At 41.5% G+C, this 16,531-nt stretch overlaps 1 protein-coding gene across 2 annotated transcripts in view; it reads left to right on the forward strand.

The window, feature by feature from the left end:
• Nucleotides 1–16,249, forward strand: part of ARHGDIB (Rho GDP dissociation inhibitor beta) — a 19,092-nt gene extending 2,843 nt beyond the window's left edge. Inside the window, exons 2-6 of one of the 2 annotated variants that reach the window (XM_029954915.1) lie at nucleotides 6,914–7,100; nucleotides 7,747–7,830; nucleotides 10,208–10,284; nucleotides 13,451–13,514; nucleotides 15,548–16,249. In XM_029954915.1, the coding sequence (XP_029810775.1) occupies nucleotides 6,920–7,100; nucleotides 7,747–7,830; nucleotides 10,208–10,284; nucleotides 13,451–13,514; nucleotides 15,548–15,747 (606 nt within the window). In that variant the 5' untranslated portion in view covers nucleotides 6,914–6,919 and the 3' untranslated portion in view covers nucleotides 15,748–16,249. The remainder of the gene's footprint in view (nucleotides 1–6,913; nucleotides 7,101–7,746; nucleotides 7,831–10,207; nucleotides 10,285–13,450; nucleotides 13,515–15,547) is intronic. The other variant, XM_029954916.1, reaches the window with a different exon arrangement.
• Nucleotides 16,250–16,531: the final 282 nt, after the last annotated feature.

Here is a 16,531-nt window from a genome sequence, read left to right on the forward strand (position 1 = left end):
TTACTGCACCTGATAAGACTAGACTCTCAGGCACGGAGTTGGTTCCCCTCATCCAGCTTTACTCTCTCAGATGCTTTTCACGGAGCTAAGATGGTGGACAGCAGCCCCGAGGAGGCTGGGAAACACCAATCCCTCCATGTTGCTACGGAATATGGAGAAACCACGGAGGTGTCCTGAGGGATAGACTCGGGTTTTCCAGATAAGCCAAATCACCAGGCAGGCAGCCTAGGAGACCCCAACCCTTGGCCAGCTCTGACATGTGGACAGTCCTTCAGGGACAGTTGAACTGTCCATGACCTGCCCCAGAGCTGTAGCCCTGGGTTTGGGGAAAGTGGGATGTGTCCCAGCCAGGAGGGAGGGGACAGGACAGGGTGACAGAGAATGCTGATGCTCGCATAGGTACTTCTCTGCTGGAAATCCCCCGGTTCTGGTACTTCCCTCTCTCATCTCCACTGCGTCTATCTAAGATTCACAGCCTGCGCGTCTAGACGCGTGAGTGCTCTGGTAACTTTGGAACAGGAGTTAAACCTTCTCAGTGTTTTGCTTCTGAGCCAAAGGAAGTTCTTTCTATTGGCTGTGCCTGTGCCTTTTATCATTTCTCATCATTCACAGAGTGAACTCTGGATTCAATTATGAAAGGGAGCAATAAATAGAATCTAAAATTAAATTGTCCATGAGGAAGTTTTCTAAAGAAATAGAATAATGACTGTCCCATTTTTCAGGTTGATTCTGTTAATAAACAATCCTTGTGCTTCCCTGGACTTCTTGCCTCTTCCGTATGCCTCAAAGAAACAAAATCTATTTTTAAGAAGGAAGGAGTGGACATTGTCACCACCACAGATCCAAGGGAAGGCATTTGGGGCCTAGGCACTTGGTGACCTTGCTTTGCTGAAGGTGCTCACCAAAACAGATAGCATTGCAGGGAAGGGAGCAGAGGGTGAGCATGGGTTGTTTATTGAGCATCTACTATTGGTCAGGACAGCTGGGAATTTTTCATGTCTTTCCTCCAATTCTGCAAGCCCATAAAGAAAGATTATTATCCCCACACTACTGGTGGAAAATCTTGGCCTCAGCCCAAGGTTGTAAGCAATACAAGCATATTACTTTTTTTAATGTTTCTTTGTTTTTGAGAGAGAGAGAGAGAGAGAGAAAGAGAGAGGGAGAGAACAGAAGTGGGGGATGATCAGGGAGACAGAAGATACAGAATCCAAAGCAGGCTCCAGGGTATGAGCTGTCAGCACAGAGCCCAACTCGAGGCTCGAACTCACAGACCTGAAGATCCATGACCTGAGCCGAAGTCAGATGCTCAACCGACTGAGCCACGCTGGTGCCCCACAGAACCACATTTTGGAAGGCAGCTATGCTCACCACTATGCCACCAACGCACGCTACAGAACCACATTTTGAATCTGCGACCAATCAGACTCCAAGTCCATATTCTAGGAGGCATTGAAGGTCACCTTTCTTTGACACAATGAGGTGATTTGTTTTATCTAAAGTCGAGTTTCCCCTTTTCTGGCCCTTGGCTTATTTAGCACTGCATTAGCGAACCAGACAAGTGTACTGTTTCCCAAGGTGAGTGCAAATTCTTAGGCATATTTCAGTTGCCATGTCTTGGAAATCTCACTGAATTTGCAAGCAAAACCACCAGTTTGGTGCCGTGGCATACTCGCACCATGAGAAAGCACCCTAATTTAATGTGACATTTTAATTGAGAGGATTAAGTTCCTACCTCAGCATGCACTTCATGCTTACACTGCTTTGCTGAGTAGCCAACATAGGGTGTGAGGGTTTCACTGTGAAAATTCATCTGTGGAAGCATCAGTGAAACAGGAAATAAAGATAATGAGTAGTAAGCACACACACCAAACCAAGGGCCTGACGGAGTCCACGCTAACCTCGTTTACCATGTAATTGTTCATTGTCCATTTCAATTTTACTGTTTAAAAAAGCCAAAGTCAAACAACATACAAACAGAAACAACAACAACAGAAAAACTCCAGCTCTGCTCTTTGTGGAACAGTGAGTGAGCTGCAGAGGAAGGTGAGAAAAGGCCAGCCAGAATGTTCTGCACAGATGGACTGGGTTCTCCCCCGCCCCCCCTCCACTTCCTCTTTTCTCATTTCACAGGCTTCTGTAAATTAAGGAGCATTCAAGTCACTGTATTAGGAAGAGACTTCAGAGACCCTTCAACTGCAATGATTTCATTCTGCAGGGGACAAAACTGGAGCCCAGGGAGGTTCAAATCACCTGTGCCATGTGGCATGGGGCACAGTTGCTTGGAACCCCTCTTTATATGGCACTTCCCTGCCTTGCTAAGGCCTGCAGAGTTTTGCAAAGAAGCATTTACTGCTGCCTATGCACCCTCCGGATAGACTCCCAAGATGACTAATGGGTTCTATAATTCATCTTCACATCTTAATAAAGATGGCTGAAGCAACAGAGCATTGCACCTGGAAGCCAGACACCCTGGTCTCAGAGAGCAATTCTGCCCCTTACACAGTATGTCGTCTTGGATGATTTGCTTTGCCTGAGCTTTACGTGCCTGAAGAGAATGATAGTAACACCCGCCCTCAAGGTTGTCATGAGGACTGATGAGATAATCCTCAGGAAAGCATTTAACGTTATGTAAGCTAACTATTATAACTATTACAATCAATAAGAGAACCAGTTTTTCTTTTTTTAATGTTTATTTATTTATCTTGAGAGTGCAAGTGGGGGAGGGGCAGAGAGAGAGAAAGGGAGACATTGAATCCGAAGCAGCTCCAGGCTCTGAGCTGTCAGCACAGAGCCCGATGTAAAGCTTGAACCCACAAACCATGAGATCATGGCCTGAGCTGTGACACTTAACCAACTGAGCCACCCAGGCACGCTGAAAACCAAGTGTTCTGTAGCTGATACTTGAAGGTAATCTATAGAATTTCCATGAAATGCCTATTTGCACTTCAGCAAGCACCATAAAATGGGGGGATAAAAAGAGAAAACGGATGTCTGTGGTTAAATATACACACACATATAATTTGGGAAGTCATTATCAAACTATATAAGCCATTGTGGCTGAGGCTTTGGCAGATTCTGAAGTTCCGCAGAGATGAATTTTGAAATGAAAAATACAGTTCCTTTTGGGAATTCATGCAGATCTGAAAAAGTAAAACAGAGATAGTAAGGTCTCTTATGTACACAGGTGAAATAAGGTAGCTGAATGACTGTAGTTTAGTTGACACATGACTGTAGGCCCGGAAAAATCTACAGATGGAGACCTTAGGAAAGAAATACCCCTAGAGGCAGTCTGCTCCAGCCCCCCAACCCCAACATAAGGAGAGTAAGATCCACAGTGGTTGGAATATTTTCTCAGGGTGTTACACCTGATCAGTGGCAAAGCCAGAACCAAAATCCATGCATGATAAAGACCTGGTTCAAAGAGATAATTCCCAAAATCAAGTTCGTTGAATAGAACCCTTCCCCTAAAGATCTGTACCCTTTGCACCTTTGCTCATCTGCCAGGCTTTGTGTCTTCCCCTCGGACACAGACATTACCTGGTGTCTCCTTCTGCTTCTACATAAGCCAACAGTTGGGGTTTGATAGACATGATTCTCAACTGAAAGCTAAGTGGGGCCAGTGATCCGGCCATGCCTCAGAGATGAGCAAGCTTCCGTTGTAACATTCAACTCTCTGCTTCATGTTTCAAAGAAGTCACAGTGTCAAGGTTATGTTTCTAATCTTAGACTCCAGTAAAGTCTATAGGCCCTGGATGGCAAGCACGATCTCATAGGTGTATTCCTTTTTTCTTTTATAAGTATTGGATTGTGACTTTGATCAGATTTTTAAAGGGACCTGTAATTTCTGAAAAGATTAAGAGCCATCGAGCAAACCACTGTGGTTGTCCATCCCCCAGCTCTCTCTCCACTTTGCAGAGTAATTTAAACTCCAGTATACGTGTGCTAGAGCACTGTGTCTTATAGATAGTAGGTGCTCACCAAATATTATGTTTTAAAGAAATTTTCCTTGACCATTGCTTTTCCAGTTCTTTATTTCCTGTTATTATTATGTTTTCATCTTTTGCAACTCAGCTTTCCAGACTGAACTGGTTTGGGGTCATCTAGCTTCATATCTTTTTTCATATGCTATATAATTAAACCAAATTATTTTGCTGTGGTCCTGATTTTTGTCCTCTTTACTGCAGTAATTTTATACAGTAACCTCATGCTATCCTCTGCCCTCACATGTCTTTTAAACAGATTTGTTTCATTTTATGAAGCAATTATTTTATATCTGTTTGCAATGAATCAAGCATATTTATAATTGACATAAGTCTCAGATTTACTAATAAGAATATCAAGATCTAGATGACAGATAAATTGACTTGCCAATGATCACACAGAGGTTGTCAAACCCTGTCCTAAATCAGGTCTTGTCTTTTTCTCTCCCTTTCTGTCTCTCTCTCATTCTCCTTTCAAAATTAAGATTTCAGTGTGCAAAACAGCAGTTCCCTGCAGGTTATAGAAATCATCTTGAGCTAGTTAGTGGGTAAGCATGGTGTTATCTTCTGATGGTCAGACTTCAAGCAGATGACTTGTTAGAACCAAGCGATACATTCCATAAAGGCCTTTCCAAGATGGCTAAGATGTCCTCATCTGTAAGTAGGCTTCCTGATGACCTGCCCACAGGTTTGTTCTGTGACTTCCATTCTGGGTATCTAGTAAGGCTCCTGGGTATCACCAGAGGAGAACCTTATCTGGGTTGCTCTTCATCTGACCACTTAATGATTGTCCTCAAATTACTTACAACCTACAATCTCCAACCACTGCATCCTTCATTATTTTTCTAACCTGTTCATCCACTTTCCCTGAGTGTTGTTTGGAACACGAGTTGAGTTGGTCACGATGTTTATTGTGCTGTGAGAGGCTCAGTTTGAGTGGTGCTGAATCTTCAGCTGAAGCAAGAGTTACCATAGGAACAAGCCTGCACATTTCCTTCCTCCACAGGAAGTGGACCTGGGCATTGCAATGCTGTTTGCAGACTTGATCAAGCTCATGGTATTTGGTATTTGGCTTGCTAGTTTGTTAGCAGAGGATCAATGAGCCAAGAGATACAGTGTTTCTGTTTCTTCTTTTTCCTTCTTTTTCTCTTAAAATTGTTTTTGTTTGGCTTCACTTCCAAATTATTTTCCTTTCTGATGCCAATTATGGAGATGTTGAAACTCAAAACCATAACTGATTTTGGCCAGAGGTAGCTAGATCCCCTCGGGGACTTTACAGAGATTTGCAGAGTTACTCAAGATAAGATATGCTAGATATTGTCTTCCAGTTGTGCCACTTAGGAACAAGGTAGCCTTTAACGTGGCAGGGAAGAGACATACTCTTGGGGGAGGACTGAAGGAAATCAGGAAATTATCTCCTTGCACAAATACCTCCCGTGTTTCCCCAAATAGCTCCATTGCAGCCAGCCGCAGGCCTGACATTCTTCCAGTAAATAAAGAGACTTCTTCCTCTTATTAGGACACTGCAGTGCCAACTATGGGAATTTGAGCATTTCTCTTAATCTCTAGTCTCTATTTTTTCCATGATTAAACAAGGGGTTGGAATATATCCCCTCTAAGGTTCCTTTCTACTCTGAAAATTCTGAGTATACATGCCCTAAAATGGGTAATTTTTAAAAAAATCGATTATTCAGTCACTAACAATTAAGTGCAGAATCACCCTTCAGGGCACCTGGGTGGCTCAGTCATTTAGGCATTTGACTCTTGATTTCCGCTCAGGTCATGATCTCGTGGTTCCATAAGGTTTGACCCAATCTACATCAATGGTACAGAGCCTGCTTGGGATTCTTTCTCTCGTCCCCCTCTCCCTCTGCCTCTCTCAAAATAAGTTAATTAATTAAAAAAAAAAAAAAGAATTCCCCCTCAATATTTTAACACCTAGCAAATAAAGGTAGACTATAATGTGATAATGGGATAAGACAGACTCCAGAGTATGCCCAGGTGAAGCCTTATAGCATAAAGTCACAAGAAATCAGGGTAAGGGAGGGAGATACCAAAAGGGAAGGGGATCCAGAAAGGGGAAATCAATGGAAGGTAAAAGTAAAGACATACTGATCCTTACCATTTTGTCCGGAAGAACTTAAAGAGTCTTTTGTTATTTTATATCATTTCAAAAGAACAGAAGATCTGTAAATATAGAACCAAACAAATCAAATAAAGGATGTTTATAAAATGCCTCCACTATTCAATCATTATGGGAGATTCAAGAAAAACACAAACCCTGGTACCTGCCCTCAAGGAGTTATTAGCAATGTTGGATGAGAACCATCCAGGTGTCCTAGGGGCCTACAACATTGCATGACTTATTATACTGACTTTGAAGTATTGCAGGAATTCAGGGAAAGGTTCAATTAATGAGAAGAAACCAACCATTTCTTTGACTCCCTGTGTTTTGAAACCATCATAATTGAGACTGTACAATGTTAAGAACTTTGACACTAGAGGGCTGGCTGGATTTAGAGAACTGCTCTATAACTATTTGAACTGGGGCTCTCTGCTCATTATTTGGGACTGTGTGTACTATGTTGCTTCACTTATACATAATTCACAAATGAGCTATTTCTTTCTTGTCAGTTTTATTCGGTGAACAGGAGACATTTGTCACAGTACAGAGAAATTCAGGAAGATCAAAGAAAAGACCAAATGCATTATCTTCTTATTGCATACAAATATGGGATTAAATTAGGAAAAAATACCCTGGAAAATTCCTGACAATTGCAAAAGTCCATTAGAGCAAGGATGGTGCTACCAGCAGCCACACACACATTTTCCATATCCACGGACTTGTGGCTAATGAACTATCATTCTCTCTCTCTCTCTCTCTCTCTCTCTCTCTCTCTCTCTCTCTCTCTCTGTCTCTCTCTCTGAAATAGATCAAAATGACTGAAAAGGACCCAGAAACACACCTGGAGGAAGAGGATGTTGATGAGCTGGACAACAAGCTCAATTACAAGCCTCCACCTCAGAAGTCGCTGAAAGAGCTCCAGGAGATGGACAAAGATGATGAAAGCCTAACTAAGTACAAGAAGACACTCCTGGGGGACGGCCCTGTGGTGACAGGTGTGTGTGTATCGGGGGATAGGGGGAAGGTCCTCGATCAGGCCTACATGTCAGCAACTCAGGAGTGGGTGCAAAAGAAAGAATACTAAGTGTTTCCAGGGCTCAGTGAGTGAGGCACCACCTATATATGCTGCATAATGTGACAGACTGTAGGAGTAAGTCTTTTTTTGGAGATAAAGTGCAAGTCAGTATTGAAATAGGCAAACATTACACATAAGGAAGATTTAGAAAGGACTCCAGACTACCACTCAGGTGCCATTGCCTCCATTCTCTTGCATTTTCTCTCCTTTTCTTTGTCTTCGTCACTCCGTACCTAACCGTTCATCTCTTCCACATACAATACAACAGAATTAGATTTGGGTGGGCACTGCCCATCTAGCAGAGGAACCTACCCACAGCCACTGAGGAAATGTTTGCTGTCGATAACTAAGATGGACCTATAAGTGCTTGAAGCAGAAATAGCCCTGCTCTAGCTTCTGAGGCCATTGAGACCAACATGGTGAACCTGCCGCTTTCATTTCTATTTTCACTCCACATTAGAGATATCACTTTTCTTTTTATATCCCCTCTCTCCTACTTGAAATGTACACACAGTGTACACACATGTTCTCTTCCCTATGCTTACATTCTTTTTTGAATTCTGCAGACCCAACAGCCCCCAATGTCAAGGTCACCCGGCTTAGCCTGGTTTGTGACAGTGCCCCAGGACCAATCACCATGGACCTCACTGGTAAGTGGACACATCTATTCTGTTCAAAGGGGTCTAGCAATATCACCAGGAAAACTTAGTCTCTGTCCCTTCTCCCAGCAAAGGGAAATACCAGGATGGTGAATCCCACACACACGCATCTGGTACCCATCCACAAATCATTGCTCTCAGAGTACACAGGATTCACCAATGCTTAATGAAAAGCCCGATCTCTGTCTCTATTTAATTGAAGAGAGTGCAGTCACAAGTATTGGATATATTTACTTCTATCATAATTACTTCATAATTTTATCTCTACATAGTAACAGGGGAATTAATAGTCTGATGATGGAAATATTAAGAAGCAAGCTGTATGCTTCTGAAATATAATATACAATCTAAACATTAGAGAAAATATTGATCTTACATCAACTAGAGACCCTACTTGAAGGCAATAAGTAATCTAGAATCTTTTTTTTAAATTTTTTTATATTTATTTTTGAGAGAGAGAGAGAGAGAGAGAGAGAGAGAGAATAAGCAAGGGAGGGGCAGAGAGAGGGAGACACAGAATCCAAAGCAGGCTCCAGGCTCTGAGCTGTCAGCACAGAATGCGACGCAGGGCTCAAACTCACAAATCACGAGATCATGACTTGAGCTGAAGTCAGCCACTTAACCGACTGAGCCACCCAGGTGCCTTTAAAATCTTTTAAATAGTGTTGGGAATTCTTCTGTTAAATACATACTATTTTGCCTGAAGCTCTGATTCTTGTATAAGCCACCTCCCCCACTAAAGATGCACCAATTTCTTTTCCCCCTATTGTGACAAGTGTCAAGTCCTTTCCTGACACTTAACTCTGAGGAGATAAAGAAAGGCTGAGAAGTCAGGTATTATGGGGGAAGTGTGCATCCCAGAAGGGAGAGGGAAGAGCTAGGAGACTGAGGGTATCCAAGGTAGATGTTCAGTGAAAAAACAAATCACCAGGTTCAAAAGGTGGATTCATGAGACAGAGCAAAGCATGACTCTAGAAGGCTCTGCAGCCAGGTGCTCCCTCCTCACAGGACACATTAACTCTTTGCCTTATATGGGCTTATTTGTCTGCGGGAGGAAATCGGAGGCTGAGAAGACACACTTCCCCTCCAACCGAAATCATTACAGCAGACACAAATTCAGCTACCCCCACATTCTAGCATCTTTCTGAGAGAATCTCTCTCTCTCTCTCTCTCTCTCTCTCTCTCTCTCTTTTTCTCACCAGGACTCAGGCCTCTTCCTGTGTGAAATTGGGTAACAAGGTACAACTGTCAGTTTGTGAGATGAGGTCTGAATTAGCTCTGAGGAAATCTAAGGGCCTGATGATATTGCAGGGAAAACTCAGTTTCTTTTACTTTCCCAGCATTGGAATGTCTAAATTTGGTTTTCTGTCACACAGAAGCTATTGAGGTGAATCTCAGTATACACACACATACGCACATAATACACATATAAAGTATATACACAAAATAGTGTGTGTATGTGTATGTATATATCATATAAACACATACTATATAAATATATACTATTTAAATGCACACACATATATATGGTATGAAGCACATGCACAGAGCTATGTGGAACACACACACACACACACACACACTCACCCCTGAAGGTCAGATGGCACAGAATCTCACTGGGAGAAGAACAGAGAGTGATTACCTCTATAACCAAAGTACAAGAATTAGAGTCAGATCCTGGTTTTATGGGTCCTAAAATTTTATTACTCGAGTGACTCTCCTTAAGGAAAATAATATGAAATTACAAATACAAATGCAAAATTAAGTAAAAAATGAATATATATTTATAATGATAAAAGGGAAACGAAGACAAGTAAATTTTCTAAAGCGAGAAAACTCCATAAACATCACCAAATCTACAAAAACAAACAGGTGATACTACTATATCATATTTGTCTTATATTTGTTTATTTGAGAGTTAGAGGCATATTCTTTAATCATCTTTTTGTTTGGTCACATATGTGATATCATTTTCAATAGAGAAAACAGCAAGATAATTCAGATGTTCCTCTAGGATGACTGATTAAAAGTTGCTTTTCTTATTGACAATTAGAAAAGACATTGCCACACACAGCTCATTGCTGTTAATACCTTGTATATTTTAGGGTTGTCATCAAACCTGGGAGGGAAGCACTATCACATTTCTTTTATTCCTAGCTATAAGATTTCAGCTTTTCAAGTGTGTGTGTGTGTGTGTGTGTGTGTGTGTGTGTGTGTGTGAACAACTAATGTCAAACATTCTTTGAATTGAGGGCCATGAGAACTGTGTTCCTCTCATGAGCAAACAGCTCTGGAGTTGAAATTTAATTCATCTCCTTGTGTTTCTCCTTCGGAGGAGAATAAACTCCTTCTAAATCTACTTCCACAGGGGATCTTGAAGCCCTCAAAAAAGAAACTTTTGTGCTAAAGGAAGGTGTTGAATACAGAGTCAAAATTAACTTCAAAGTAAGTATCTTGCCCCAAATATTTCCGTAAAGCCTAAATTCTTCCTATAATCAGAGAAAGAAAAAAAAAAAACAAATGTCTTGCGTTAACATGCTGTCATAGTTTTTGTTTATTTCCTTCCTCTCCAGCACCTCCCGTGTCTAGATTGTCCTCTCCCCAACTCTCAGCTCCACCTGCTGAGGCCCACCCTTGACTCATGCCTTTTCCCAACCAGGGCCCTCGCCTTGAGCCCTCCATTGATCACTTCACCAACTGTGAACTGTTCTGTGAACTCCCAATGCTCCCATCCATGAAGCACACCCTATTTTGTATTGTGCCATTTGTGGCATTTCTTCCCTGTACAGCCCAAGTGCCCTGAGAAAGGACGAAATTATATATCTCTTGTTTCCAATAATTTACCCCAAACTTTGTAAATGGTATTTAGTGAACACTTATTGAGAATTCGATAAAACAATGAATCAATTAATAGTAAAATATGGAACAGAAAGAGCCCCAGTTCTAACTGCTCAATGATTGCATAAATCCAGGAGTATGGACCTTGGTAAATCACTGGAAATTACAATTATAGTTGTGGAGCAAGCAAATAGGTAACAGCAAAACTAAACAGGAGATAAATTGACATATAATGAATGGACACATACCCCACTGAACAGCCAAAAATGAAAAGAAGAATAATCTTGACTGAAAACAAATAAGTCAGAGATGTACTGTTTGTTCTCAACTGCTTTATTTGCCTTGGTTGCCCTTCTCAGCCATATCCTTCAGGGGCCTTCCGAGCCACCAAGGGAGACCCCATCTGCCCTCTGGGTTTACACACTGGGCTCTTCTTTCCCCTCCGTGCAGTGTCAACTCAGGGACTGGGAACAATTGCTCTGTACCATGTACAATCGTGCCTCAAAATAACCTCATTCTGAAAATACTTGTTGATGTCTACTCTATAATATGCACCGAACTATGGTCCACTTGCTTGTTTCCTGTATTATTATTCATTATCGAAGCACCTGAGAGTTTGGTATCATATCTAAATATGCCTAGATTTATATCTGAAGCATTGCATCCAAATATGCTTACAATGGGTTCCACATCGATTGAATTTTTAATCATAAATGCTACTGCCTTAATTTGTCAGCTTAGCAAGCTCATTTGTACAAAATGAAAGAACGCAGGTAAAGTTTGGTGGGAGTAAGATAAGAAGGAAAGGTCGAGAGCGTGGGCCTCTGCTGTGGTAGGAAGGCTAAAGAGGATGTAGTGGTCAAGGCTGCACATTAGAGTGATGGAGGAGGAGGGCACAGAAAGGGGTTTTCGAGTCCCACCGCTTCAGATACTTAGCATTCTCTCAAGCCAGAGAAAACCCCTCTCCGGGTACAACCCACACAGTGTTAACCAGCCTGTGGCCTGTCCCAGCGTGGAGCTCCAGTTAGAAGAAATGCCAGCTCAAAACTGGAAATAATTGAGAAGCATTTTAAATCTTTACTGACATCTGCTGAAAAGCACCCAAGAGTGTTTGCATTTATAACACCAGCAACACATCCTAAAAGTCCTCTTGCATGATCCCTCTTTTAATGGTGCTCAGTGTTCTTCTCTTTCTTCCCCCCAAACTGTGAGCTCTCTCCAAAACCTGGCCTGGGGGGGGGGTATGGTTCTTCTAGTTTCTCCCCCTTTTCTTACTGTTCCCAAGGACATGCAGTACCTCTGTGACTTTCACAGCCTTCTGGTCACCAAGGCTTCTTCCTCCTGGGGTGAGGAGGAACAAGGGGGAAGGGTGTGCAGACAGAGGAAGAGAGTTCTATGAATATTCATACTTTTCTCTTGCGCATCTCAAACATATTTATATTAAATGAACCCTCTATGGAGCAGTAGGAAAACAGGAGGCTCTGTTTTGAAGTCCTTACTGATGAGTAACCATCACCATTCCTGTTTTTCAGCCTTTTTGTCACCAGACCACATCTCCTACAAAGCCCAAAGGATTAGCTTAGAAACTTCTAGAAAAATACATTCACTTTTTTTCCTATTTGTATGAACCACATCTGGCAAAGTAATCTGAAAGTTTGGGTGTCACTTTGTCACGATTTCTTCAGTGGAGCTGTTTTCATTCTGTATGCTTTTGATAGATTTGTACGACAGATTTTACTGAGTAATCATCTAAAACCTAAGCTGGCAGGGTTCACTGCTGAGCTACCTCATTGCCAATAAAACAAAACATAGCTCTGATAAATTGGCTTAATTATTCTGTCCAAAACAGAAAGGCAGCCATAATTACTGTTTGGAGAAATTATTTGAAGAAGCTTTCATTTTTCATCTTGGTGAACAATTAACCAAGCCCTCCAGCTAATGATGCAATGTCCACTTTATTTGTTTGTATAAACATGAGCACTGTATAAAATTAATGGACAACACAGTTCAGTCCTAGGCAAAATGAATCATGGAAAAACAAAGTGCTTGGGCTGTATATATTTTCATCCTGCTTTAGTGAACTTTCTTTGAAAGGCTTGGGAAAGTGGTGACATTCTCAGACAACATGTGAAAATAACAGACATCCAGAATGCTTGCCAAACACGAGTGGATTTCACCCATTATTTATAAGTGGGGAGGATGTTTCCATGGGGTCCATCTCTCCATCTTTAGACTCCAGTCTCAGTGACATTACAGGTATAACTGTCTTGAACCTTGATTTTCCATTATGGCTTTTCCCTTGTTGTTTGTTTTTCATGCTAGGTGGGTCATTTCTGAGGTTAGGGTATTTAGATATTCACATAATATTTTCCATTGGTACCTTTGTAGCCTTTCCTAAGACAAGGACAGTCTTCTGGCCATTAGTATCTGGGGGGCAGGGGTGGAGCTCAAGACTGTTCTTAGGACCTTTGGAGGAAGGAGAAATATAATGAAGAATATTGAAACAATGTTTTAATTAAACACCCCCTCCCCCACACCAAACAGAACAATATTCAATGATTAAAACCAGATTGGCAATGTTGAGTCTTGTGATCTCCTTTCCAATCTCTACCTTACCACCCCATGAAATGATAACAGTAATACTTTTTCTGAACTAAATCTCAACCTTCTTTCATCCTCAGAGAAGATTCTGCTAGGTAGGATAAGCATGAAAGCTAAGGGGAAAAGGAAAGACCTATTTTAACCAAAATCCTTGGATCCTTCCCACCTACAGGTGAACAGGGATATTGTATCAGGATTGAAATACGTTCAGCATACCTACCGGACTGGGGTGAAAGGTAAGGCACCCACACTTTACACTGTCCCAAACTCTGCTACTCACTGATACTTAATCTTATGCTTATTAAAAATTTTAATCATACTCATGTAAGAATCTGATTATAAGCTGTGGGCACTCCCCCTAGAAAAAGCACATATATACCTCTGACCTAGACATCAATAGTAAGGCCTACGCCCAGAGATCCAGTTTAAACTGGGTCAACCACTAACCTTCAGCCTTCAGCTTCTGGAACTTAAGCTTATTACTCATAAAGGGGAAGAGTAATCAAGATAAGTTTAAATAAAAATGGAGTATATTAAAATACTCTCAAAAGTAAAAAAAAAAAAAAAAGAAAGAAAGAAAGAAAGAAAAGAAGTTCACAGGTATACACTAAGTGTTAGAGAAATATAAGACCAGAAAGATCTATCCGGTGGTATGTGTGTCTTTTGGGAATGAGAGATGGAAGTAGCATGAGAGCAGGTGCGGAGTGGAGGTGTTGGGGGTGGGGGGCAGGGAGCAGCACTGAATTTTTTAAATAATTTTTCTAGAGTTGAGAAAAGCTATGATTGAGGCATAACGTAACACTATTTTATCTGCAGCTGCTCTTGACAAGTTGTACCTAAACTGTACATGCCTTGGGGAACTGCCTCCAATTTCCTTCCATTACTACAGGCAGAGAGAAATGACACTTGGAAAGATGATAGAAGTACTTTTATAGTTCCTTCTGACCTTGGGGGCTCTATCCTTCCAGGGGTGTGAGACAGCCCTGCACGCACAGATCAGGTCCATCAAGTTAATAAACAAAGGATTTAGGGGAGAAATTGTCTGCTAAATTTGCAGGGCATAGAAAACCACTCAAATTCCACAGGTTACTGACCTGGAAGATCTTAATCGGCCTTTCCAATACCAAATCTCATGAAAAAATAGTTCTGTTTCCTATTTTGCTTGGGTCTAGAGACTATGTGGCCTCATTTAGGCAAGAAGACAATGATACGTCTGTAGCTCTTCCTCCAAACTTCGTCACATTTAACAGCTAACTACACATTGCCTGCCTATCTACGTACCTTTGGTTATACTTTCTACCTTTAGTAATACTTTCTAATGCTCTACTTTCCTTAATATATTCCCAGTTATTCACCTATTAATAACTTTGGTTGACTTATTTTCAACATTTGTGAAGACTTTTTTTTTTTACCAAATTCTTGATTTTCCCTATCTAGCCAATCATTCCATACACGAGTCCCGTTCATTTTGATCACCCTCTGTTACCTGGCCTCCCCCAATGGATATGTTCATAGAATAATAGTTTGTAGTTGGAAGATCCTTGAAGTTCATTACATATAGGAAGAAACAGAGGCCCAGAAATGTTATGTGACTTCAGTAGTTATAGAGCTGAGACCAGAACTCAGGTTTCAATTAATGTGGGATTTTTTTAAGGTGTAATCTGCTACATCCACCATAAAAGAATCATGATCCCCATAGTTTTAAGGCACAGATTTCCCAACTTTCCTGATAGTATCAGCTGTAATGTTTTTTAAAAACAGTGATTCTCAGGACCACCCATAGCAAATTACTGATCCATAGTCTCTGAGAGTGGGTCAAAGAAAACTATATTATTAAAAGGTACTCCAGTTAAAAAAATATTTTATTTTACTTTTTTTAAATTATTTTTTAGAGTTTATTTATTTTTGAGACAGAGACAGAGCATGAGCAGGGGAGGGGCAGAGAGAGAGGGAGACAAAGAATCTGAAACAGGCTCCAGGCTCTGAGCTGTCAGTGCAGAACCTGCCGCGGGGCTCGAACCCACGAACTGTGAGATCATGACCTGAGCTGAAGTTGGCCACTTAACCAGCTGAGCCACCCAGGCGCCCCCCAAAAAAATATTTTAAAGAAACTAAAAAGGTGCCCCATGTAAATCTGACATTTAGCCAGTCTTGGGAACTGTGGCTCTTGGCTTTGATTACTGTGAGCTGTGTTCCTGATTTTCCAGTTTGGTGTGTTTGTTTTCTCTCTGTCAGGCTTTTACCCTAACGAACTTTCCTTTCTTCCTAGTGGATAAAGCAACATTTATGGTTGGCAGCTATGGGCCTCGGCCAGAGGAGTATGAGTTCCTGACTCCGATTGAGGAGGCTCCCAAGGGCATGCTGGCCCGAGGCACTTACCACAACAAGTCCTTCTTCACCGATGATGACAAGCACGACCACCTTACCTGGGAGTGGAACCTGTCCATTAAGAAGGAATGGACAGAATGAGCGCATCTTCCCTTCCCTTTCCCCACCTTGCCATCCAGAAGTACCCTGTCAGTCATGTTCATCACCCTGTCCCTCCCTGTTCACGGCTAGGTCCTTTCCCCAGTGAGCTCCACATTCTGTTATCAATGCTTCTTATCCCACAGTGTCTCTCAAAGTGGTCCCTGGCACAAGATGCTTAACACCAGACGTTAATCCTGCCCACTCTTTCCAATCCCCATCATGGCCGGATCTTCAGAATTCTTCGTCTCAATACACAGTCATTTAATATGTCCTTCTATTTTTCCCATTTGAGCAACTTGAGGCCAGGAAATAGAAAACTATCACTAACAGTCCTTTGCCTTGAGTTCCAGTAGCTCGTCTGCATCCCTAGATTCTTCATGGTTGCTGCTGGTTCAGTGAAGGTCCCGAATCATGTTCCCTATCAGTTGGGGTTCTTCTTTTCTGGGAGACACTGTAAACCATACAAGAGAGTAAATAAAACTGTTGTATGATCTGACTGAGACCCTCATTTCCCTGCTTTCTTTTTTTGAACAAATATGATAACTACATTGTTTACATTTGTGAGTTTCTTCAGAGAGTGCGTGTGGGCCATACACAGCAGAAAAGGCATTTACATCACTAGGAAACATTTAGTCTCCCTGTTCTAGTGCAATGAGTGATGAATATTCAGAATATGAATAGTTGAAGTCCTGAGCTATTTTATTTTACAGTAGTGCCATATAGAACTTTCTCCTGAGCTTGAGACCTACATATCCCACTGTCTATGGGAATCCTATCTTGGATT

This window comes from Suricata suricatta, chromosome 10 (assembly GCF_006229205.1).
Source record: "Suricata suricatta isolate VVHF042 chromosome 10, meerkat_22Aug2017_6uvM2_HiC, whole genome shotgun sequence".
Classification (NCBI taxonomy): domain Eukaryota; kingdom Metazoa; phylum Chordata; class Mammalia; order Carnivora; family Herpestidae; genus Suricata; species Suricata suricatta.